General features: G+C 51.8%; 3 protein-coding genes across 4 annotated transcripts in view; 1 reads left to right on the forward strand and 2 right to left on the reverse strand.

Moving 5' to 3' along the window:
• Window positions 1-6,698, forward strand: part of LOC125450412 (fish-egg lectin-like) — a 19,640-nt gene extending 12,942 nt beyond the window's left edge. The window contains exons 3-4 of the mRNA XM_059641339.1: window positions 3,839-4,178; window positions 6,401-6,698. Coding sequence (XP_059497322.1) covers window positions 3,839-4,178; window positions 6,401-6,542 — 482 coding nt within the window. The 3' untranslated portion in view covers window positions 6,543-6,698. The remainder of the gene's footprint in view (window positions 1-3,838; window positions 4,179-6,400) is intronic.
• A 3,715-nt stretch (window positions 6,699-10,413) lies between these two features.
• On the reverse strand, window positions 10,414-11,448 carry LOC125448456 (C-X-C chemokine receptor type 3-2-like). The gene has a single exon (XM_048523782.1). It carries the CDS (start codon window positions 11,446-11,448, stop codon window positions 10,414-10,416), a length of 1,035 nt encoding a protein of 344 aa, XP_048379739.1.
• Window positions 11,449-11,708: 260 nt separating this feature from the next.
• The window catches only part of LOC125448519 (C-X-C chemokine receptor type 3-like), a 25,106-nt gene continuing 11,814 nt past the window's right edge, over window positions 11,709-25,000 (reverse strand). The window contains exon 2 of one of the 2 annotated variants that reach the window (XM_048523867.2): window positions 11,709-14,824. In XM_048523867.2, coding sequence (XP_048379824.2) covers window positions 13,766-14,824 — 1,059 coding nt within the window. In that variant the 3' untranslated portion in view covers window positions 11,709-13,765. The remainder of the gene's footprint in view (window positions 14,825-25,000) is intronic. The other variant, XM_059641338.1, reaches the window with a different exon arrangement.

Consider the following 25,000-nt stretch of genomic DNA (forward strand, 5'->3'; position numbering starts at 1 on the left):
TTCCATTCCATATTTTCACCCGCTACTCCAAATGCGTGTTCCTTTCTTACATAGTCTGTGAATTAGTATTGTGCGTCCACATTTCAAACGATTCTATTTCCTTCCACCATTGCTAAGATTTCGAAGGTAGACAGGAACAGGGACCGAAAGCAGCGTCTTCTGCGTACTTTCCTGCATACGATCTCACTGTTCACACATTCCTAACCTTTCACAAGATCATTCCGCTCCCCTCTTTGTAATTCTCCAACACATCAGTCATCTCTGTTATCATTTATCCCCAGGACACCAGCCTGCCAATTGATCCCACCATCCAGTTAGATCTTCATTCTGTCCCACTCTTCCTGATGACCATTTGGCTTTTTGAACCTCAATCTAGGTTCAAAGCTTCAAGATGCGATATTGTCACAATCTCAGTGCATGTTATTAACAGGCAGGAGGCAGCTGGCGTGTGAAGCTGGAGTCAATAAATGTAGAGCTGGGAAAGCTCAGCAGGTCTGGCAGCATCTGTGGAGGCGAAACAGAGTCCAGTGACCCTTCCTCAGAACTGATGGTGGCTGGGAAAACGTCAGTTTATATGCAGAAAATAGGGAGGTGTGTGGGGTAGGGTGTAAACGATAGGATACAGCCCAAAGAGAGAGACAGTGGACAGACAAAGCTCACGATCAGGCTGGGAGGGTGAATAGTTGTTAACGGGGACTGTTACTGACTAACAACGGGGGGGTGTGTAGTGGCAGACTATGTGGTAACAAGGCCTGGTGTGTGGGGCGGGGCGGCTGGGACATGGGGGAGTTTAGGCCTGAAAATTATTGAACTCGATATTGAGTCCGGAGGGCTGTAGGGCCCCCAAGCGGAAAATGAGGTGTTGTTCCTCCAGCTTGCACTGGGCTTCACTGGAACACTGTAGCAAGCCAGAGACAGAGATGTTGGCCAGAGAGCAAGGTGGGGCATTGAAGCGGCAGGCAATGGGTAGTTCATGGTAAATGGGAACTGCAGATGCTGGAGAATCCAAGATAACAAAATGTGAAGCTGGATGAACAACAGCAGGCCAAGCTGCATCTTAGGAGCACAAAAGCTGACGTTTCGGGCCTAGAGGTCTAGGCCCGAAACGTCAGCTTTTGTGCTCCTGAGATGCTGCTTGGCCCGCTGTGTTCATCCAGCCCCACACTTTGTTAACAGGTAGTTCAGGGTCTTTTTTTGCGAGCAGAATGTAGATGTCCTGTGAAACGTTGACTCTCCTGCCCCTTCGATGCTCCATGACCTGCTGTGCTGTTCCAGCTCCTCATTTATCGACTTAATATGAGGCAGGCCCAGTCCCAGATCAGATCGCTCTTGATCGATTCTAACTGTGTTTGTTCAATCATGAAAGGTCCATAAGAGCACAGGCCAGCGTCCTTCTAACAAGGAGAAAATGTTCCTGAAACATTCGAAATGTGGACAATAAGCAACAAACGATGGAAAGATTTCGTTAGAAAGGAAAGTTTACAAAGTTATTTTATCCAGTGATAGCCAAACAAACACCCAAACCACGCCGCCCGCACCCTCCACAAGAGTAGATTTACAAATATCTGCACAATTTTGTCACGAGATTTAATCTGCTTTAATCAGCATCAGTCTCCAGCACTGTAGGACTTACTGTGTGTGCCTATGTACAGTGAAAAGTTATGTTTTGAGACCAGCACAGTCAGGTCATAGCAAACTAGGACAGACAGATCACAGGGTGCTTAGGCAGAGTGAGGTATACAAGGTTACACTGCACGGGAGGTGCACAAAGCGAGATCAACATTATTGGAAGTTAGAGAGGTCCATTCATCAGTCTGATAGCGGCAGGGGAGAAAGTGTTCCTGAACCTGCTGGTGCGTGTGTTCAGGATTCTGTATCTTCTGCCAGATGGAAGAGGCTGCAGGAGGTCATTATTGGGATGCGATGGGCCTTCGATGATGTTCACTGCCTTCTTGCAGCAGTGAGAGGTGTAAGTGGAGTCTACAGATTGGAGATAACAAGGTGTAGAGCTGGATGACCACAGCAGGCCAAGCAGCATCAGAGGAGCAGGAAGGCTGACGTTTCAGGTCTAGAATCTTCTTCAGAAAATGGATGGGAGGGTGGTTTCCATGATGGTCTAGGCTGTGCACGCCACCTCCTGCAGTCTCTCATGGTCCTGGGCAGAGAAGTTGCCGTACCAGGCCATGATGCACCCAGACAGCACGCTTTCGATGGTGCATCTGTAGAAATTAGTGAGGGACCTTACGGACATGCCAAATTTCCTGAGCCCCCTGAGGACGAAGAGGAATTATTTTTCCTTCCTGGCCGTCACATCTACGTGGGGAAGTCCAGGATGGGTTGTAGGTTACTGTCAGAGCGAGACACCCTCTCCAGCTCAGGTCCGGTGGTGGAGATGGGGGCGTATCCTCGTCTTCTTCCTTTATTCCTGAAGTCTTTTTTGGCCTTGCCGACATCGAGAGAGAAGTTACTCTCATTGATCGACATCACCAAGCTTTCTATGTCTTTCCCTTAACGCTGACTCAACACTGTTTAATTACATTGTTTTTCTTAACAGATCCCAAATGCCGTGTGCTTTCTCATGTTACACATTTTGAATACTGGGTTATGGTGTGAGATTTCAATCAACATGTAACTGTTTAAGTAATCCCATTTACTAACACACAATTAGACCCTGCAGATTTTTTGCTGGGCTGTTCCATTTAAATAGACATTGTTCATAAGCAGTGTCAGCAGGGAGATCCCTATTGTGGTGGAATCTCTCTGGAGACAGTGAGATCCCAGTTACAATGGACTGTCATTAATGATATCGTACATTTCTATCTTACTGATCTTACTGAGCAAACTGCTGAGAATTTCCACCAGAGAGCTCTGTGATCAATGAGTGAATTGGAAGCTGAGATCAGGAACAGATCCCTTTTAAATCTTTCCCCTCACACCATTAACCTATGCCCCTCTAGTTTTGGACTCCCCCTACCCTGGGGGAAAAAACCTTGTCTATTCACCCCATCCATGCCCCTCATGATTTTGTAAACTTCTATAAGGCCACCCCTCAGCCCCTGACACTTCAGGGAAAACAGCCCCAACCTATCCAGCCTCTCCCTGCAGCTCAAACCCTCCAACCCTGACAACATCCCTGTAAATCTTTTCTGAACCCTTTCAAGTTTCACAACATCCTTCCTGTAGCAGGGAGACCAGGATTGAACGCAGTATTCCAAAAGTGGCCCTAACCAATGTCCTGTACAGCTGCAACATGACCCTCCCAACTCCCTATACTCAACGCACTGACCAATAAAGGCAAGCGTACTGAACACCTTCCTCACCGCCCTGTCTACCTGCAACTCCACTTTCAAGGAACTATGTACCTGCCCCCACTCCAGGGTCTCTTTGTTCAGGGACACTCCCCAGGACCTTACCATTAAGTGTATAAATCGTGCCCCGATTTGCCTTTCCAAAATGCCTCAGATTTGTCAAAACTAAACTCCGTTCGCCACCCCTCGGGCCATCTCATCACGATTCCATTGTACACTGAGGTAACCTTCTCACTGCCCACTACAGCCTCCAATTCTGGTGTCGTCCGCAAACCTGCCAACCACGGCCTCCTACACTCGCATTCAAATTCCCATCTCCTTCACCATTCCCGTTCTCCCTCCTCGCCCAAGGAAGGGCAAAATGCCCCGACAGGAATCTTCATTCCCCGCCGACAGCTCAAATCCCTGGAAAAGACCCAATGGGGAGGCCGCAGTCTCTGCTTTCTGTGGGGTGGGTTGAAAGGCATAAATAAATTGGATGTCTCTGGTGAATCCTGGTCGGATATAAGATGTGTTGTCTCTCCCGGCAGGGCAGCTCACTCAGGTGGATGCTGGCGGGGACCAGATTCTCGTTGGAGTTGACCGACGTCGCTTCGTATTTTGTGCCAACAGGAGGGCAGCGGTCTCAGCGGCCAACAGCAACAGCCCAACTTACCACACCATCCCGGGGAGAATGAAATATTACTCCTGCGGGCCCAGAGCCTGCTGGGGAGTTAACACCGGGGGCAACATTTATTGCCGAGTTCACATCAAGAGGTCAATTTGCCGTGGGACCCATTGGGTGAGGGTGCCCGGTCGTCTCTCGATGGTAGAGGTTGGCACAGATGGCACAGTCTACGGGATCAGTCACAGTGGGCAGGTCTACCGCAGGTATGGCACAGCGAGGCGGAGGGGGGGCTCTGTCGCAGGTACGGCACAGGGAGGTGGGGGGACTCTGTCGCAGGTACGGCACAGGGAGGTGGGGGGGCTCTGTCGCAGGTACGGCACAGGGAGGTGGGGGGGCTCTGTCGCAGGTACGGCACAGGGAGGTGGGGGGGCTCTGTCGCAGGTACGGCACAGCGAGGTGGGGGGGCTCTGTCGCAGGTACGGCACAGCGAGGTGGGGGGGCTCTGTCGCAGGTACGGCACAGTGAGGCGGGGGGGCTCTGTCGCAGGTGCGGCACAGTGAGGCGGGGGGGCTCTGTCGCAGGTGCGGCACAGGGAGGTGGGGGGGGCTCTGTCGCAGGTGCGGCACAGGGAGGTGGGGGGGGCTCTGTCGCAGGTACAGTACAGTGAGGTGGGGGGGGGCTCTGTCGCAGGTACGGCACAGTGAGGCGGGGGGGCTCTGTCGCAGGTACGGCACAGTGAGGCGGGGGGGCTCTGTCGCAGGTGCGGCACAGGGAGGTGGTGGGGGGCTCTGTCGCAGGTACGGCACAGCGAGGTGGGGGGGGGCCTCTACCGCAGGTACGGCACAGCGAGGCGGGGGGGGGGGCTCTGTCGCAGGTATGGCACAGTGAGGTGGGGGGGCTCTGTCGCAGGTATGGCACAGGGAGGTGGGGGGGCTCTGTCGCAGGTACAGCACAGGGAGGTGGGGGGGCTGTGTCGCAGGTACGGCACAGTGAGGCGGGGGGGCTCTGTCGCAGGTGCGGCACAGGGAGGTGGGGGGGGCTCTGTCGCAGGTGCGGCACAGGGAGGTGGGGGGGGCTCTGTCGCAGGTACGGCACAGCGAGGTGGGGGGGCTCTGTCACAGGTACGGCACAGGGAGGTGGGGGGGCTCTGTCGCAGGTACGGCACAGTGAGGTGGGGGGGCTCTGTCACAGGTACGGCACAGCGAGGTGGGGGAGCAGGTACTGTCGGGGGGTCAGTGCTGAGGGAGTGGGCACTGTCGGAGGGTCAGTGGTGAGGGAGTGGGCACTGTCAGAGGGTCAGTGCTGAGGGAGCGGGCACTGTCGGAGGGTCAGTGCTGAGGGAGCGGGCACTGTCGGAGGCTCAGTGCTGAGGGAGCGGGCACTGTCGGAGGGTCAGTGCTGAGGGAGCGGGCACTGTCGGAGGGTCAGTGCTGAGGGAGCGGGCACTGTCGGAGGGTCAGTGCTGAGGGAGCGGGCACTGTCGGAGGGTCAGTGCTGAGGGAGCGTGCACTGTCGGAGGGTCAGTGCTGAGGGAGCGGGCACTGTCGGAGGGTCAGTGCTGAGGGAGCGGGCACTGCCGGAGGGTCAGTGCTGAGGGAGCGTGCACTGTCGGAGGGTCAGTGCTGAGGGAGCGGGCACTGTCGGAGGGTCAGTGCTGAGGGAGTGGGCACTGTCGGAGGGTCAGTGCTGAGGGAGTGGGCACTGTCGGAGGGTCAGTGCTGAGGGAGCGGGCACTGTCGGAGGGTCAGTGGTGAGGGAGTGGGCACTGTCGGAGGGTCAGTGCTGGGGGAGTGTGCACTGTCGGAGGGTCAGTGGTGAGGGAGCGGGCACTGTCGGAGGGTCAGTGCTGAGGGAGTGTGCACTGTCGGAGGGTCAGTGCTGTGGGAGCGGGCACTGTCGGAGGGTCAGTGCTGAGGGAGTGGGCACTGTCGGAGGGTCAGTGCTGATGGAGTGGGCACTGTCAGAGGGTCAGTGCTGAGGGAGCGGGCACTGTCGGAGGGTCAGTGCTGAGGGAGCGGGCACTGTCGGGGGGTCAGTGCTGAGGGAGCGGGCACTGTCGGAGGGTCAGTGCTGAGGCACTGGGCACTGTCGGAGGGTCAGTGCTGAGGGAGTGGGCACTGTCGGAGGGTCAGTGGTGAGGGAGTGGGCACTGTCAGAGGGTCAGTGCTGAGGGAGCGGGCACTGTCGGAGGGTCAGTGCTGAGGGAGCGGGCACTGTCGGAGGGTCAGTGCTGATGGAGCCGGCACTATGGATGTGATATTGTTACAACGATAGTTCAGGGGAAGTAAATCCATGACAGAAGCGGATTTTTCTGGAGTTGGGGTTCTGGAAAGGCAAGCCCCCGGGACCACCTGAGGGCCAGGCGCTACAGCAATGCAGCCCTCTCTGTCTCTGCGCCGCCCTTGATCTAGCAGCTCGGCGCGCCCCAGTTAGAGCTGCCTGAGGGAGAGATAAGTCGCTGACCATTGCGGTTTTATTTCTGCAGAATTGGAGTCACCAGAAACCGACCTCAGGGGAGGAGATGGGTCCGAATGCACTTCCTGCAGAGGAGATTCCGTCATGTCTCTGCCGACCTCGGAATTCTGTGGCTGGTCGAGAGGAATGGCAATGTCATCCAATGCCAGTGAGAGCCTGCTCCCAGGCCAGTGCAGAGGGTCACTTGTGGCTGCGTTGTGTTGTTTCATTTCTAAAAGCGTACGCTGTCCTTCTCTCTCTCCCTCTCTCTTTCTCGCTCGCTGGTGGCACCCGGCTCGGGTCGAATTTGAATTAAAGTCTCACTCTTACTGTGTCTCGGTTACGGTCATTTGCTCAACACTCTCCGACAGACCCAAACACTCCCCTGCACAGCCTTCCACAACGCACGTCCCTGTCTCTTCCCCAATGTCAACGTGTCACGCTGCCTTAACACCTCCCGTACACAAGGGGCGCTGCAGCCCATGCTTGCAGCCAAACCGCCCTGTGCTGGGGATAGTGTAAAGGAAGCTTTACTCCGCATTTCACCCTGTTCTGTCCCTGCCCTTGGTGTGTTTGATTGGGGCAGTGTAGAGGGAGCTTTACTCTGTATCTAACCCCGTGCTGTCCCTCTCCTGAGAGTGTTTGATAGGGTATAGGATGGAGGGAGCCTTACTCTGTATCTAACCCCGTGCTGTCGCTGTCCTGGGAGTGTTTGGTGGTGGACAGTGTAGAGGGAACTTTAGTCTGTAGCTAACCCAATGCTGTCCCTGTCCCTAGGAGTGTTTGATGGAGGGACAGTGTAGAGGGAGCTTCGCTCTGTATCTAACCCTGTGCTGTCCCTGTCCCTGGGAGTTTTTGATGGGGGGACGGTGTAGAGGGAGCTTTACCCTGTATCTAACCCTTTCCTGAGCATTGATTGAAATGGTGAATGTTTCGGATGTTGTCACTGATCCTTTCCGAACCTGAGAAAGCTCCCAAAAGCAGCCTCTGTGAAGATGGTTGGCCTCTCACTGCTGTTGTGATCTTGAGGCACCGAGACAGTGGTCCAAAGTTGGCAGACGTGACGAGCCCTGCACGTTTCAGTGTCTCGGAGGGTTAGGGGTGAATCCCAGTGAGATCGATCCTGAAAATGCAGCAGGGTTTGATGGTAGTCCGCATCTGGCTTGCTGTTCCTGCCCTCTCTTTGCTGGCTGCAGTCACACATCATACAACACAGAAACACAACTTAGAATCCATTGGGATGGACCACAGTCTCACAATCAGGGGTTCAGCCATTATCTGGACTGAGATGAGGGGTCGGCCATCTCAGACTGAGATGTGGGGTCAGCCATCTTGGACTGAGGTATGGCGTCAGCCATCTTGGGTCAGCCATCTTGGACTGAGCTGTGGGGTCAGCCATCTTGGACAGAGATGGGGGTTCGGCTATCTTGGACTGAGATATGGCATCAGCCATCCTGGACTGAGATGAGAGTTTGGCCATCTTAGACTGAGATGAGGGTTCGGCCATCTTGAACTGAGATGTGGGGTCAGCCATCTTGGACTGGGATGTGGGGTCAGCCATCTTGGACTGGGATGTGGCATTAGCCATCTTGGACTGGGATGTGGGGTCAGCCGTCTTGGACTGGGATGTGGGGTCAGCCATCTTGGACTGAGATGTGGCGTCGACCATCTTGGACTGGGATGTGGCATTAGCCATCTTGGACTGGGATGTGGGGTCAGCCGTCTTGGACTGGGATGTGGGGTCAGCCATCTTGGACTGAGATGTGGCGTCCGCCATCTTGGACTGGGATGTGGCATTAGCCATCTTGGACTGGGATGTGGGGTCAGCCGTCTTGGACTGGGATGTGGGGTCAGCCATCTTGGACTGGGATGTGGCATTAGCCATCTTGGACTGAGATATGGCATCGGTCATCTTGGACTGGGATGAGGGTTCGGCCATCTTGGACTAAGATGAGGGGTCAGCCATTGTGGACTGTGCTGAGGGGTCGACGATTTTGGATTGAGTTGAGGGGTCAGCCATCTTGGACTGAGATGTGGTGTTGGCCATCTTGGAGTGAGCTGTGGGGTCGGCCATCTTGGACTGAGATGAGGGGTCGGCCATCTTGGACTGAGCTGTGGGGTTAGCCATCTTGGACAGAGATGAGGGGTCGGCCATCTTGGAGTGAGATGAAACACAGAGTAAAGCTCTCTCTACCCGGTTCCCCCAGTCAAACACTCCCAGGGCAGGGACAGCAGTTGAAGGGTCGGCAATCTTGGCTCACTTTTCCAAAATCTGAGCTTCAGAGTAACATCAGAAACGTTCATCAAAGTCAGTGTGAACCAATGTGAATCAAACAGCCCAAAACATGACATGAACGAAACCTGAATTCATGTAGCGCCTTTAATATTGTGCCCATGTCCCAAGAGCATCACAGCGGCAATGACCCAAGCGCATTTTGACCTCAAGTCACATGATGAGATGATCCATCAACTCACCAAAACCTCAAACACTGCGGAGAGTTTCAAAGGAGGCGCGAGAAAGAGAGAGGGAGAGGGGCAAGGAGAGCGGGAGCAAGTGGTGAGATTTGGGGAGGGAATTCCGGAGATCAAGATCCTGGGGATGTGAAAGCATGGCCCTCAAGGCCAGAGAAATACGCAGTGAGGCACCCTCAAGAGATCAGGATTGGAGTGGGTTACAGAGATAGAGAGGGAGCGTAGGGGTTGGAGGGGTTTACAGAGATATAGAGGGAGCATAGGGGCTGGAAGGGGTTACAGAGATAGGGAGGGGGTGTAGGGGCTGGAGGGGGTTACAGAGATAGGGATTGGGTGTAGGGACTGGGGGGGTTACAGAGATAGGGAGGGGTGTAGTGGCTGGAGGGGGTTACAGAGATAGGGAGGGTGTGTAGGGGCTGGAGGGGGTTACAGAGATAGGGAGGTGGTGTAGGGGCTGGAGGGGGTTACAGAGATAGGGAGGGGTGTAGGGGCTGGAGGGGGTTACAGAGATAGGGAGGGTGTGTAGGGGCTGGAGGGGGTTACAGAGATAGGGAGGGGTGTAGGGGCTGGAGGGGGTTACAGAGATAGGGAGGGGGTGTAGGGGCTGGAGGGAGTTAAAGAGATAGGGAGGGGGTGTAGGGGCTGGAGGGGGTTACAGAGATAGGGATTGGGTGTAGGGACTGGGGGGGTTACAGAGATAGGGAGGGGTGTAGTGGCTGGAGGGGGTTACAGAGATAGGGAGGGTGTGTAGGGGCTGGAGGGGGTTACAGAGATAGGGAGGGGGTGTAGGGGCTGGAGGGGGTTACAGAGATAGGGAGGGGGTGTAGGGGCTGGAGGGGGTTACAGAGATAGGGAGGGGGTGTAGGGGCTGGAGGGGGTTACAGAGATAGGGAGGGGGTGTAGGGGCTGGAGAGGGTTACAGAGATAGGGAAGGGGTGTAGGGGCTGGAGGGGTTACAGAGATAGGGAGGGGGTGTAGGGGCTGGAGGGGGTTACAGAGATAGGGAGGGGGTGTAGGGGCTGGAGGGGGTTACAGAGATAGGGAGGGGGTGTATGGGCTGGAGGGGATTACAGAGATAGGGAGGGGGTGTATGGGCTGGAGGGGGTTACAGAGATAGGGAGGGGGTGTAGGGGCTGGAGGGGGTTACAGAGATAGGGAGGGGGTGTAGGGGCTGGAGGGGGTTACAGAGATAGGGAGGGGGTGTAGGGGCTGGAGGGGGTTACAGAGATAGGGAGGGGGTGTATGGGCTGGAGGGGATTACAGAGATAGGGAGGGGGTGTATGGGCTGGAGGGGGTTACAGAGATAGGGAGGGGGTGTAGGGGCTGGAGGGGGTTACAGAGATAGGGAGGGGGTGTAGGGGCTGGAGGGGGTTACAGAGATAGGGAGGGGGTGTAGGGGCTGGAGGGGGTTACAGAGATAGGGAGGGTTGTAGGGGCTGGAGGGGGTTACAGAGATAGGGAGGGGGTGTAGGGGCTGGAGGGGGTTACAGAGATAGGGAGGGGGTGTAGGGGCTGGAGGGGGTTACAGAGATGGGGTGGGGGGTGAGTACTGGGGGCGGGGGAGGGTAACGGTTAGAACGTGGACGAGCTCCGTGGCTCCCTGCTGCTCTGACGGCTGAACGTGTGAGAGTGTTTCCGTGAGCCGGTGTGCGCCAACAGCCGGAGCATCTCCCCCCGGAACTTGACCCCTATGAAGGCGTAGAGCAGGGGGTTCAGGCAGGAGTGGACCAGGCCCAGGCTCTGGGTCACCGTGCGGCTGATGTCCAGGGCATTTAGCCTGGCGCAGTCGGCGTGGATGGCGCCCAGTGACTGGAGGGTGTCAACAAAGAGGACCACGTTGTAGGGCAGCCAGCAGATGACGAAGACCACTACCAGGGCCACCACCACTTTCAGGGTCTTCTGCTTCTCAAAGATGTTGCTCCTCCACAGACTCCTGAAGATCAGGCAGTAGCAGTGCAGCATGGCAGAGATGGGCAGGAAGAAGCCCAGGCTCTGGTGTACCAGGCTCAAAGCGAGCTTCCAGCCTTCTGCACTCTCCACCCCAAAGGAGTAGGTGCAGGTTTTCATGGTCAAATAGCTGGGCTGGTACACGTCACGGAAGATGAGGTCCACGGTGGCCAGCAGGAGGCAGAAGAGCCAGACAACGAGGCAGGTGGCTTGGATGTAGACGGGCTTGCGTTTGTGATACATGTGGATGGCGTGGACGATGGCGAGGTAGCGGTCGAAGCTGATGCAGACCAGGAACAGGATGCTGCTGTACAGGTTCAGGGCGAAGATCCAGCCCATGACTTTGCACATTCCGACCCCAAACAGCCAACCACTGACCGCCTCCACCATCCAAAAGGGGAGGGTGAGGACCAGGACGAAGTCGGCGATGGCCAAATGCAGGATGAAGGAGTCGGTGAGAGTCCTGGAGTATTTGTACCGGGCGATGATGAAGATCAGAGCACCATTTCCGAACACTCCCAGCACAAACACAAGCGAGTAGATGATGGGGATGAAGATGCTGTTGAAATGGCCTATAATAATGGGTTTGCAAGGCTGTGCGAATATCAACCCACTTTCCAGATAGTCATAGTCCACCTTGTGAGAAAGGGAAACTCTCATTACCAAGCAACAAACGGTTTGATCAGCCCTTGGCCAGGCTCCTTCCAGCTGTAACAGCAGGCCAGCAGCCCCCTGTATACAAACAAGAGACCTATATACAAACAGGGTAGAGCTCTCTCTGCACTGTCTCCCCCATCAAACACTCCCAGGACAGGGACAGCATGGGGCTAGATACAGAGGAAAGCTCGCTCAACACTGTCCCCCATCACACACTCTCAGGATGGGGACAGCATGGGGTTAGATACAGAGTAAAGCTCGCTCAACACTGTCCCCCATCACACACTCCCAGGACAGGGACAGCACGGGGTTAGATACAAGATAGATGTCAATAAAATATACCAGATAGCTAAGGGGCTTGGGCAGGCCAAACACTGACAGGATTCTTCCCCCCGCCCCACGGGGAGTGTCAAGGGCACCGTCTCAGGTTAAAAAGGCGTCAATTTAAGACTGAGATCGGGAGAAATGTCTTCTCAGAGCATTGTGAGTCTTTCCCTCAGACAGCTGTAGGGCGCGGTGCCCTTGTGTGTATTTAAGGCCGAGCCGGAGAAATTTCTGATCAGTCGGGGAATCAAGGGATACGGGGCAGGGGCGCGGAAGTGGACGTGATCAGGCATGAATGACGGGGGCAGCCCAGATGGGCTGAATGGCCTACTCCTGCTGCTAATCCCTGTGGTCTTAACTGTTGAATTCTCCCCAAACGTGTGCTCCCACTATATCCCTCGCTCTGATGCATCCTGTACTCTCACTGAGCCAAACACAACAACGATATTTCTATGACTGCTTTACTGCGTGTGTTTACAAACGAATATGCCATGGGCACAAAATATAGAAAGAAGCACTGACATCGTTCTATGCTCAGTCTGACTTTAATGCCTGGCTAAAAATGATTAGATCGGAAATCGCAGAGCTTTTTAATCATTGTTACCGCGGACGCACACCGAAAAGCAGTGTAGCTCAGAAAATAATTCACTTCAGGAGTAATCAACATAGTTGCTTAGAAATGTTCGAAGTACAAGTTAGGAATGACGGACCACCCGCTGGGATTCTGCATCAAGCCCAGCCCGAATGTTAAAAGTCTCATAAAAGCTGCCGTGTGTCTGGGCAACAGATCCAGAAGGAAGCTATTTAGCTCTACCAAACCCCATCCTATCCCCAACTGCCCCATCTTGCCTGGGCTGGCCGTGTTGGAAAACTCTGCTCTCCTTCCCACCCCCAAATTATAGCCCTCCTGCCTGTCTTTGCCCTTTCAGGGGAGTGGTTTCCACCAGCTGTGAGGGCATCCACAGCAGAACAGCCTCTAACTGTGGGAGGCTACGTATGAGCGACCCACTGAGGGGGAGGGGGATTGGACGAAGAGGGCATTTCTTGCTGGAGTTGTGCCATGTAGGAAGTGGGTGTTTGCAGGGAGGGTGTGCGTACAGAATATGGGAACAGTTCATAATAAGCAGATTTACTGCTGAGTTTTGTCTGGCTACAGATAATTTGTGAGGCCCTTCATGACATGAGTATGTACAAATATCCTTTGAGTACCATCACAAATTTTGGGAGGCCCATGCACCCCTCCTGCATGACCAGGTTTCAAATAGAACACAATGAAGATCTGGAGAAGCACAGCATCAGAGGAGCAGGAAAGTCGATGTTTGTTCAGAAAAATGGTTTTCAGCATCAGGTTTCAATATTCCTGGCAGGTTATTGTAAATCGCTTGTGAGAGGATGAGCGAGAGATTTTATCTCAATTGCCAAGGGCTACAGGATCTATTCCCCCAATGACTGTTGGCAAATTTCCTCCTCAATATCTCACATGAGGTACGGTGAAGGCTTGAATCTGCCTCAGCCATCTATCTCTCTCTTTTTCCTTCATGAGAGGGCAGACCTGTTGTCCTCCAGGATGAAGATAACTTTGGGCTGGAGATATCTAGAGGAGATGATGAGGGGGGGTTGCTTTTCGATTGTCTGTTCTGAACCTGTAGAACGGCTTACGTCAAGGAACACAGTTATGAGAGTCTGAATGTTTTTTGGAGCTTAATGTGTGTTAGGTTGTGTTGGGGTAGTTGTGGGGGTGTTATGGGGGAGTCAACACATCAAAACAGATTGGGCCCAATCTTATGAAACGTGTAGCAATCTCGACGGGCTGAACGGCACCACACTGCGCCCCCCAACCCCTCCATTGGTTCTCTCCCTGATTGGCATCTCCTCGTTCAGCCTTGAGTTTTTGTTGGTGGGTAATGGGGGCGTTGAGTTGGTGGGGTGAGGAGATGCAGGGTAGGGAAGAAAGGTTTGGTGGCGGGGAACAGGGAGAGGTGGGTTTGGCGTTTCTCTACCAGATCATAGAGTGTGAGGTGGAGTTTTCAGAGTCTGACATGGCCGAGATTGTCCGCTTGTGTTTTCCAGTCTGCCTTCCTGATGCCAGCCTTTCGTTCTGGCACCCCAAGCGTACGAGAACCCGGACCACCTCACGCCGAAACCTGACCCCTATGAAGGCGTAGAGCAGGGGGTTCAGGCAGGAGTGGACCAGGCCCATGCTCTGGGTCACCGTGCGGCTGATGTCCAGGGCATTCAGCCTGGCGCAGTCGACGCGGATGGCGCTCAGAGACTGGAGGGTGTCGACGAAGAGGACCACGTTGTAGGGCAGCCAGCAGATGACGAAGACCACTACCAGGGCCACCACCACTTTCAGGGTCTTCTGCCTCTCCAGCATCTGGGCTCGACACAGCGTCTTGAAGATGAGGCAGTAGCAGTACAGCATGGCAGCCAAGGGAGCAAAAAAGCCAATGACATGATGGGTGGCAACGATGGCGAGCTTCCAGGCCCCGGCACTATCTGGGTGAAACATATAGGTGCAGACGGTGGAGTTGAGGTAGCTCGAGGTGTAGGTGTCGCGGAAGATGAGGTCCACGGTGGCCAGCAGGAGGCAGAAGAGCCAGACGACGAGGCAGGTGGCGTGGATGTAGACGGGCTTGCGTTTGCGATACACATGGATGGCGTGGACGATGGCGAGGTAGCGGTCGAAGCTGATGCAGACCAGGAACAGGATGCTGCTGTACAGGTTCAGGGCGAAGATAGCGCCAATCATCTTGCACATGGCTGCACCAAATGTCCAGCCGACGACTGCCTCTGCTGCCCAAAAGGGGAGGGTGAAGACCAGGAGGAGATCGGCTGCAGCTAAGTTGAGGATGAAGGTGTCCGTGAGGGTTCTCCTGGTTGCCTTGTAACATCCATTGATGAGGATGACCATTGTGTTGCCAAAAACTCCCAAGAGGAGCACAAAGGAGTACAGCACAGGCACAAAGACCCGTACAAAGTTCTCGACTACAATCGGTCTGCAAGGCTGGCTAATCACAAGATCAGACATATCAAAGTTGCTATAGTAATCTTCCTTTAAAAGACAAACAGAAAAGAAGCGTTAGTTCACAACTTTTGGGGGTCCTGACTTTCCATTTACTTGGTCTTTCTCTCTCTCTCTCTCTCTCTGATCAAGTGAGCGGGAACTTATTTTGGCCAACCTGTCCCTCATCCGGCGGGGTGGTGGGGGGGGGGGGGGCATGTCCCCTAAGGGAGGGGGTTTCAATTTTGAGGGCAGGCACTTTCGGGCCTAAAAGGGAGGGGGGTAGTTCTAATCGAGGGCTTTTGAGACGATCGAAATGTGTGAAAGGATCCAGGGGGCAGAGCGTTTCGAATTTGAGCTGGGCCGTTCACGGAGGGACAATTAAGGGTCAATCCCATTGCGATGGGCCTGGAGTCACGTGTAGTCCGGGCCAAACAGACCTCCTCCCTTGAAGGGAACAACTACTTCTCTCAGGTGCGTTTTTGTGAACGGGAGTTTTCATATTTAACCGGATGGACTGGGAGTCAAGGAAGACACATTGGATTTAGATGCGCATCATGGTTCAACTGGATAGCAGAACACCCACTCAAGGGGCCGAATGGCTTCCTGCAGGGTACCCAAGCTGCTCCACCCACTCGCCAGGTCCTACGGAATTTTATTCATTCATGGGATGAGGGTATCACTGGCCAGATCAGCGTTTATTACCCATTCCTAGCTGCCCAAAGGGCAGTTAAGAGTCAACCACATTGCAGTGGGTCTGAAGTCTAATATAAGCCAGACCAGGTAAGGATCCACGAATCCAATAATTCCAGATATTTTATTGAATTCAAATTCCACCATCCGCTGTCGAACCTGGGACCCCAGAATGTTACCTGGGTCTCTGAATTAACAGCCCAGCGATAATACCACTAGGCCCTGTGATAGGACCCATTTGAACTTTGTGCTGACTTCCTGGTAAGGTGGTGTTGAGCGGCCAGGACCACATTCGCCTCTAATCAAAGTGGAATTCTTGAAAAACTCCCAAATATCCATTTTCTCCAGCTGACACTGGCCATGAAATTGAGCCACTGGGGAATATATTACAAACATCTTGAGCGGCGCATTTGTGACAACAAGTTGCAAAGAGGTGCAATCAGAGAGACCAAAGGCCTGGTCACAGGCTCAGGAGGAGGCCGCGAAAGATGTCAAGGTCCTATCTTTGGATTAACAAGTCATTCAGAATCCCACGCAGACGCTCCGAACTTGAGTTTGAATCCCACGTTGGATTCTAGAGGGGTTTAGGTTTCACATTAAAAAACAGGCAGTTGATCAGAGCGGTCTGGCCCATATGTGACTCCAGTTGCACAGCTCCCAACTCCTTACTGACTGCCTCCAACCCCACCACTGCAGCCCCCATTAGCAATTACAGACAGGCAGGGATATCCTGCATCCTTGTGTCAAACTAATGAATGTAGTCCTCAGGAGAAGAAAACTGAGAGGAAAATAATTGAGGCCCAGATCCTCATTTGGCCTCAACTGCATCCAAGGGTTCCAAATGTTAGGCTTTGCAAAGGCCTTGGGGAAGTTCAGAGGGAAAGGATATCCTGGGTTTTCCAACATGTGGATTAGTCAGAGCTCAGTTCCCGGTGTTAGAGGAGTTTCCTTTTTCTTCAACAGTGTTCCAGATCATGCAACTGTAGACAGAGCAGGAACCATACATAAGAGGGAGGGAAAGTCCAGGGGGCCGAAGGGTAAAGGTGGCTGGGCTTAGGGGATTGGAACTAGATGAGTTGTGAAGCCAACACAATGCACTTCTTCTGCGCTGTGTTTAGTGAATGATTCGTTGAGAGGCTTTGAAGAATTAAGGCCATTTCGGATCAGGCCACATTCTCATCAGAAGGCAGAGCAGGGGATTGAGGGGCTGAATGGACTAGACTGGCTGTTATTCTCCAGCTGAAGTGGTGCACTGCTGTTTGAGAGATGAACAATGACATTTATTTTTGGATCTTCACCAGATTAGGTACAAAGCATGGAGCAGATGGGCTGAGTGGGTCTTCACAAGAAGAACATTATTGGGTAGGGTCATCAAACTACAGTCAATCATCAAGCAGACTGGACCGTGACCGCCTCACACTAGGGATCTCCCACATTCCAGGGAGTTTCCTTTCTTCGGAGGAAGGAAGACATTTCAACTTCGAAATTTAGAGTCCAACTCTCATCTTCGGGTCAAGTTCCTTGCTCATTGGCCGCGGAAACTCCAATATTTCACCAGCTTCTCGCCTTGGGGACAGAACATTCCAGACGCATACCCAGGCGAATGCCAGCCGCTTCCTACTGAAAGGCAGCGGTCACAAAGAAGAGCATTGGTTTATTGTCTTCATCAGGCTGTTCCACATTGTCAGGAGGTTTAGGAATGCATGGAGGAGATGTGTGAGCCTTGTAAGAGGTGATGAGATGTTTCAGACAACACAGAGGTTGACAGGTGTTGAGGGGGGCCATGCAGGTGAAGCAGGGGATCGGAAAGAGACGTTGGGTAAGCAAGTAGGTTGGGCTCAAGTGAGATCAACTACTTTTGAGTTATGAAAGGGATAGAGCAAGGTCGTTCTCAAATGGGGAGGATCTCAAAACAGTGGAGGTCCAAAGAGATGTGGGGGGTGGGATGTCCGAGGGATGCTGATCATGAAAATACCAGGACCCAAGGTAATGGACAAAACATGCCATTTACGTACAAGCACCAGATTTCATAGCTGAGGGATTCCAAATCTGCATTCTGAAGAATTAAAGCCTCGATAGGGAGCTTAGGGTGTCCGATTGGGTTTGAGCGAAAGTGAGAAGTTTAAAGAGAAAGAAATCCGCAGTGGAAGAACCGAAACGTGGTGTGGACAAGCAAAGCCCATCAATATTCCACACGTGAATTTCAGAACACATCCGCGCTGAAGGTTATTGTGCAAAGTAGGAATGTAGAGTGATTAGAGATCCACAGCACAGAAAGGCCTTTGGCCCATCGCATCTGTGCAGGCCATGTCAAAGGCAGGAGAGGCATGTTATAAACTGGATGGAAGACTGGCCGGCTTGGAGAAAACAGAGAATTCCTGAATAAAATGTCGTGTTCGTCAACAAAACAAAGAACTGCAGAGGCCGGGCAGTGGTGAGACCACTTTTGGAATGATGTGCTCAATTCTGGTCTCTTTGCTACAGGGAAGGTGTGGAAAAACTTGAGAGAGTTCAGGAAAGATTTACCAGGATGTTGCCGGGGTTGGAGGGTGTCTGCAACATGGAGAGGCTGAATAGGCTGGGGCTATTTTCCCTGGACCTGAGGGACAACCTTATAGAGGTTTATAAAATTATGAGGGGCATGGATAGGGTGAATAGTTAAGGTCTTTTCTCCAGGGTAGGGGGGAGTCCAAAACTAGAGGGGCATAGGTTTGAGGTGAGAGGGGAAAGAAATTAAAGGGTCACTCTTTCAGGACTGAAATGATGAGTTTTTCTCATTCAGGGGAATGTATGACTTCGGCACTGTCTGCCTCAGAAGGTGCTAGAGGAGATGGTAGCTTCCTCTAGATCCTCTGTACCAGGTGCTAGAGGCTGAATGGCCTCCTCTAGTTCCTCTGTAATAGGCTCACAGACTGAGGGAGCCAGCCCCTGTTTCCACAATTAAATAAACACATTTTATCTCAACCGCGGTTTGTTTGCGTGTTGTCCGAAAATATCACTAGACCGTCACAGGAAGAGAGGTTAGCAAGCTCCAAGACAAGAGAAAGCACAACCTGATAATGGCCTAGCCCTGTCCTGGGAGTGTTTGATGGGGGAGCAGCGTAGAGGAAGCTTTACTCTGTATCTAACCCTGTGCTGTGTGTGTTTGAGGAGGAACAGCGTAGAGGGTGCATTACTCTTTATCCTAACCCTAACCCTAACCCTATCCTGGGAGTGTTTGATGGGGGCCAGGGTGGAGCGAGCTTTACTCTGTATCTAACCCCCGTGCTGTCCCTGTCCTGGGAGTTTCTGATGAGGGAACAGCGTAGGGGGAGCTTTACTCTGTGTCTCACCCCTTAGTAGAAACCCCTAAGTGTCATTTGGAACAATTCTGAACTTTGCGATTTGTCGAAGTTCCCAGACTTTCGCAAGATGCAGAAGTGGGAGTGAGGGAGAAGAAATGGAATCATGTAACCCATCCCTTGCGTCAGAGGTTGGTCAGATATTTGCTGATGGGGATGAAATGAATTTGTGTGTAACCAATATGGCCATCTGCTGCAGCTGTTTCCTGTCACTCTGCATCCTCTGTCAACTCTGCTTTGGAGCTCAACAATACCCAGCTCCCTTGGGTCTGGGGTCCAAACCTCTGCAATGAATCGCCTGGACACCCCCAAACTTGGGAACAAACTCTCCGTTCTCTTTAATCTCTTGGGATCCTCCATACTGTGATCGCCTTGAGTAAATGCTGTTTTGGGACAGAGAGGGAGTTCAGTCAGGTTTCCGAGCTGGGCTTCACGGGGTTAAATTATGAGGAGAGATTATCTGGAATTTGGAAGGATAATCCGTAACCCGACTGAGGTCTTAACAGGGAAAGACAGAGCCCATTTTCCCACTCCAATGACAATTTTAGAAGCAGGGGACATTACATGAGAATTTAGGGGCACATCATTGAGGTTAGATGTTAAGAAACACTTCCACATGCAAAGGGTGAGCTAAGTCTGGAACTCTCTTTCTCAAACAGTGATCAATGCTGATTGAGTTGTTAAATTTGCATCTCAGGCAAGATTTTATTGAGCCAAACAGTCACAGGGAATGGCCCCAAGGCAAGTATATGGAGTGAGGTTACAGATCAGCCATGATTTTATTGAATGGTAGAGCAGGTTTGAGGGGCTGAATGGTCTACTCCTGTTCCGATGTCCCTGGGTCTTGCTCCCCCAATGCCTCCCCCCCCACCAAAAAAAGGAGAACAGACCCACATTGCCAAACTATCTTCAAGAGTTAGGATGCCATGTCTATAAGACTTTGGTGGGGCTACACTTGGAGTACTGTGTTCAATTCTGGTCACCACATTACAGGAAGGAGGTGGAGCCTTTGGAGAGGGTGCAGGAGGGGTTTGTCAGGATGCTGCCTGGGTTAGAGGGTATGAGCTATAAGGAGAGGCTGGAAAAATTCAGGCTGTTTTCTCTGGAGCAGCAGAGGCTCGGGGCGGTGGGGGGGGGGTCTTGAATGAAGTCGATAAAATGATGAGATGCATAGACACAGTTGACAGTCAAATCTTTCTCCCAGAGCTGAAACATCTAATGCTAGTGGGCATGCCTTTAAGGTGAGAGAGGTAAATTTTTTACACACAGAGAGTGGTAGGAGTGTGGAACGCACTTCCAGGGATGGGGGTAGAGACAGAGATAATAGGGGCATTTAAGAGGCTTTTAGATAAACCCATGAATATGCAAGGAATGGAGGGCTATGGACCAAGGGCAGACAGAAGGGAATAGTTTAGTTTGGCATCAAGCTGGGCACAGCTTGGTGGGCCGAAGGACACGTTCCTGTGCTATACTCTTCTATGTTTTAACTGAGGCTCTTCATTCTTAGAACTCTTCAATCCCTGTGTAAAACAGCTTTGCTAAAATGTGCCACCCAACTTTCCAGCTGAAATGCTCCATTCCCAGATTTCTCTGGGCCAGCATGGACAAGATGGGTTGAAGGGCCCCCATCTGTGCTCTGTCATTTCTATGGTACCAGACGTTGATAACCCATGGCTCAGATTCCCCGTCAAATCCCCAGCCCCCCGTCCCTCAGACTTTTGTATGTTTGTGGAGATCCCCTCTCATTGTTCTAAGCTCCAGAGAATATTAGCCCAAGTTATTCAGCCTCTCACCACTAAAGGACAAGCCCCAGATTCCCAGGGATGTAGGTGTTACCACTGCCTAGAAACTGAGCTGGACTCGCCACAGAAAAAGTGTCTACAACTGCAGGGGAGAGGCTACATGGGCAGGTCACCTCAATTATATTCAACTGGTCCCCACCTGATTCTTCACATAGCCCCACACACACTCACACTGACACACACAGACACACATACACACTTTCACACTCACACACACACATGCAGGCACACACTCACACACACACAGATGCATACACGCATACACACTCTCACACACACACACACACACAGATGCACACACACACATACACACACTCAAACGTACACACACACACACACATACACAGATGCATACACACACACAGACTCAACCACACTCACAGACACACACGCACACTAACAGACACATACACACACACACACACACACACACACACACACACAGATGCACACACACACAGTTGCATACACACACACATACACGCGCACGCACACACACTCACACACACACACACACAGATGCACACACACACAGTTGCATACACACACACACGCGCACACACACACACACACACACACACACACACACACGCACGCACACACACACTCACACACACAGATGCACACACACACACAGTTGCATACACACACACACGCGCACACACATGCACACACACACGCGTGCGCGCCGTGAGTTTCAGTCTCACTGGGGTCTTTCTCTGCTTTTGATAGTTGGTCAGTTTGCAACATTTTACATTCTCTTCTCAAACAACTCTCACACTCATCCTCAAACATCTCACTCCCCACTAATTGTCAAGACCAAACCCTGCACATGCTGCAAATCCCGCTCGTACGTAGACAGTGCTGCGCAGACCCCATCAGCATCTGTGGACAGAGAAACAGAGTTTCTTACCATCACCCTTCATCGCAACTCTCTCCTCCTCTAATTCTCCCTCTATTACCCTCCTCTCTCCTACATTCATCCCTGCCTCTCCTCCCTCACTCTTTTCATTTCACTCTCTCTATCTCCACAAACCATTTCTGCCGCTCTCTCTTTCACTGTACAATTCCTTTCCTGCGGATCTTATTCAATGGGCCAGACTAGCCTGACGGGCTGAATGGCTACCTTCTGCTCCCATTTTCTCAACTTCCCTGAAACGTTCTTCTGATTCCATTCCATGCTGCTGCTGCCCTCCCCATTCATGAGACCTTCAGCTTCAAAACACAAAATGCAACAAAATCTGGACAATATCCAGTCTTAGGCTGACAAGTGGCAAGTGACATTCACGCTACACAAATGCCAGGCTATGCCCATCACCAATAGGAGACAATCTAATCATCACGTCTTGACATTCAATTATGTTACCATCATAGCATCTTCTATCATCAACCTCTTGGGGCTTACCGTTGATCAGAAGCTCAACTGAACCCACCACATAAACACAATGTCTACAAGAGCAGGTCAGAGGCTGGGAATGCTGCAGCGAGTAATTCCCCTCCTGACCCCCCCCAAAGCCTGTCCCACCATCTCCAAGGCACAAGTCAGGAGTGGGATGGAATACTCCCCACTTGCCCCTGGATGGGGGCAGCCCCAACAACACTCAAAAAGCTCGACACCATCCAGGACAGAGCAGCCCCCGCTCGATCGGCCCCACATCCACAAACATCCCACTCCCTCCACCCACCAACGCTCAGTCGCAGCAGTGTGTACCATCTACAAGATGCGCTGCAGAGATTCACCAAAGATCCTCAGGCAGCACCTTCCAAACCCACGACCACTTCCATCCAGAGGGACAAGGGGCAGCAGATACAATGGGAGCACCAGCCTCCTGCAATTTCCCCTCCAAGCATGGCCCACATCCCATGTATGAATATAGTTAATCAGTTCTCGTTCATCTCTGTCTATTCGCTAGACCAGAAATGCAACAAGAATTGATCTCTGGGTGTCTTGCAACGTGATTTAGGTAAGTGCCAAAATTCCCACACCTAATTCTCTGATGTCCTGGTCCTCAGGGTCCTGCACTGTCCCATTGAAGTGAGGATTTCACCTCAAATGAATTGACTGCATTTTTTGTGAAAGTTTCTAGGAATAAGGCATTCTGGAACCAACAGGGGAGCAGATTATCCTGTACCTGGTCGTGTGCAATGGGACAGGATTAATCTGTGACTTCTCGATGAAGGAGCAATTAGGTAACAGTGATCACAGCATTGTAGGACCTGGTTTTTCATTTAAAAGTGAGAAGTGCGGGTCCGTGACCAGTGAATTAAAATTAAATAAAGGTTGTTGATGCAGAGTAAAGGGAGGATATCTTTGCAGAGGTGGTATTTAATGACTCAGCAAAGATTCACAAAGAACAGAAGAGTCTTCCCTGAGAATGCATTATCTGCATCCAAATTGGAAGTTCAGAGTAATTTTTAATTAAAAACAAACACAATACAAAATCAGAAAAGCTTAGAGATAAGCCAGAGGACTGGAAAGACTTGACAAAACAGCAAATAGTGCCTGAATGAATAAGAAATCTTGCGGGAGAAAGCCAGCTTGTAATTTAAAAAGAAAGATGGCAAGAATTTCTACAAGTATTTGTAGAAGAATAACTAAAGCTGGCAATGGTTGAAACAGAGTGAATGTCTAGAGAATTGCCAACAGAAGGTCAAAGGCTTGGAGAAGGTATTTTGTACTTGCTTGAAGGGCGCGGATTTACAAAACTGGAAATCAAGAGATAATGAATAGAGATGGATGAATTTAAAGCAATCTCTGTCACAAAAGGAAAGGAAACTATTGGACCCTAATGTCAAAAAGACCCAGGAGTGGGTGGCCCGCACCTTTCTAGCCCAGAGGTAAGAGTGCCCCAGATTCCTGCATCTCAGGAACCCCCAACTTTCCAAAATTTCCTTAAGTCAGGAACGATATCAGCAGACTGCCAACCAGCTTTCTCCAAAAAAGAAATGCATGGGGGCAGAGAGCAGGAATCTAATGGAGTTAGTCGGCCTAACATCTGTCAATGGGGATGGTGCTAGGTTTCATTATTAAGGAGATCGCAGCAAATCACAGTGTGATCAGGCAAAGTTAACATGTCTTTGTGAAAGCAAACTCACAAAAAGACACCATTTCATGGGAGGCAGTTCAGAGAAGGTTCACTAGGATGATCCCCTTTGCGGAAGGGTTGTCTCATAAACAAAAGTTTAAACAAGCTGGGATTTTATACACTGCGGTTTAGAAGAATGGGAGGTGATCTCACTGAAACATATCAGATTCTGAAGGGGCTTGACAGGGTCAATGCAGACAGGATGTTACCCCCTCATGGGAAGAGTCATGGACCAGAGGGCACAGTCTCAGATTTAATGGGAGCCAATTTAAGACTGAGATAAGGAGGAATTTCTTCTCTCAGAGGGCTGTGAGTCTTTGGAACGCATCGCCACTGAGAGCTGTGGGGGCAGAGTCCTCGTGTACATTTAAGGCAGAGATATAGCCCTGGTCATCAGGGTTGCAGGGAAAGGGGGCACGAGGAATGCAGGAACAGCCATGATCCTACTGAGTGGGGGAGCAGGCTTGAGGGGCCGAACGGCCTACACCTTTTCCTATTTCTTATCATTTTTTGGTAAACTCTTCTATTGGAGAATTTTGAATGCAGGTACATTCATTGGGGATAGGGGGGACCTGGTAGATGTCACGTATTTGGGTTCTGAAGAGACGTTGAATAAGATGCAACGTCAAAGCATCAGAGGCAACAACATCTTCGCAAAGACAAAGGGCTGGCTATCTGCACAGGGAGAAGAGAGTAGGGATTAGTGGGAAAGAGCAAAGAACTGCAGATGTTGGAGATCGGAGACAGAGAGAGAGAGACAGCAAGGGCTGAAGAAACTCAGCAGGTCTGGCAGCATCAGAGGGAGACAAACAGCCGGTGTTTCAATTCCAGTTCCGAAGAAGAGTCGCTGGCCTCGAAGCAACTCTGCTTCTCTCACCACAGAAATTACCCCACTTCCCGACTTGCTGAGTTTCTCCAGCAGTTTCGGTTGTGAGGAATAAATGGGTCTTTCATTTCAGCCTGGCAAAGGGTGACCAGAAAAGCACGAAGGGCTCCGATGGGAGCTCAGAAATTCACAATACACACAAACAACTGAAATGAAGGAGCAGCTTGCATGGAAAGTGAACTGAGTAAAAATGCCAAGACATGTCAGAGAGTAGGAGCAATCAGGAGACATACACTCTCTCTAAGAGATAGAGACGGGTTAAGCGAACAGGTTCACATTTAGAGGACAGGAGAAAACTCGAAGGCATCAGAACGTGCCAGTCTGGGCAGGAGGAAAACAAAGGTGGTGAGTTACTTAAATGGAGAATAGCTGGGCAACCTGGAGCCGCAGAGGGATCTGAGTGCCCTGGTGTATAGAAA

The sequence above is a fragment of the Stegostoma tigrinum genome, chromosome 41, assembly GCF_030684315.1.
Source record: "Stegostoma tigrinum isolate sSteTig4 chromosome 41, sSteTig4.hap1, whole genome shotgun sequence".
In the NCBI taxonomy this organism is placed as follows: Eukaryota; Metazoa; Chordata; class Chondrichthyes; order Orectolobiformes; family Stegostomatidae; genus Stegostoma; species Stegostoma tigrinum.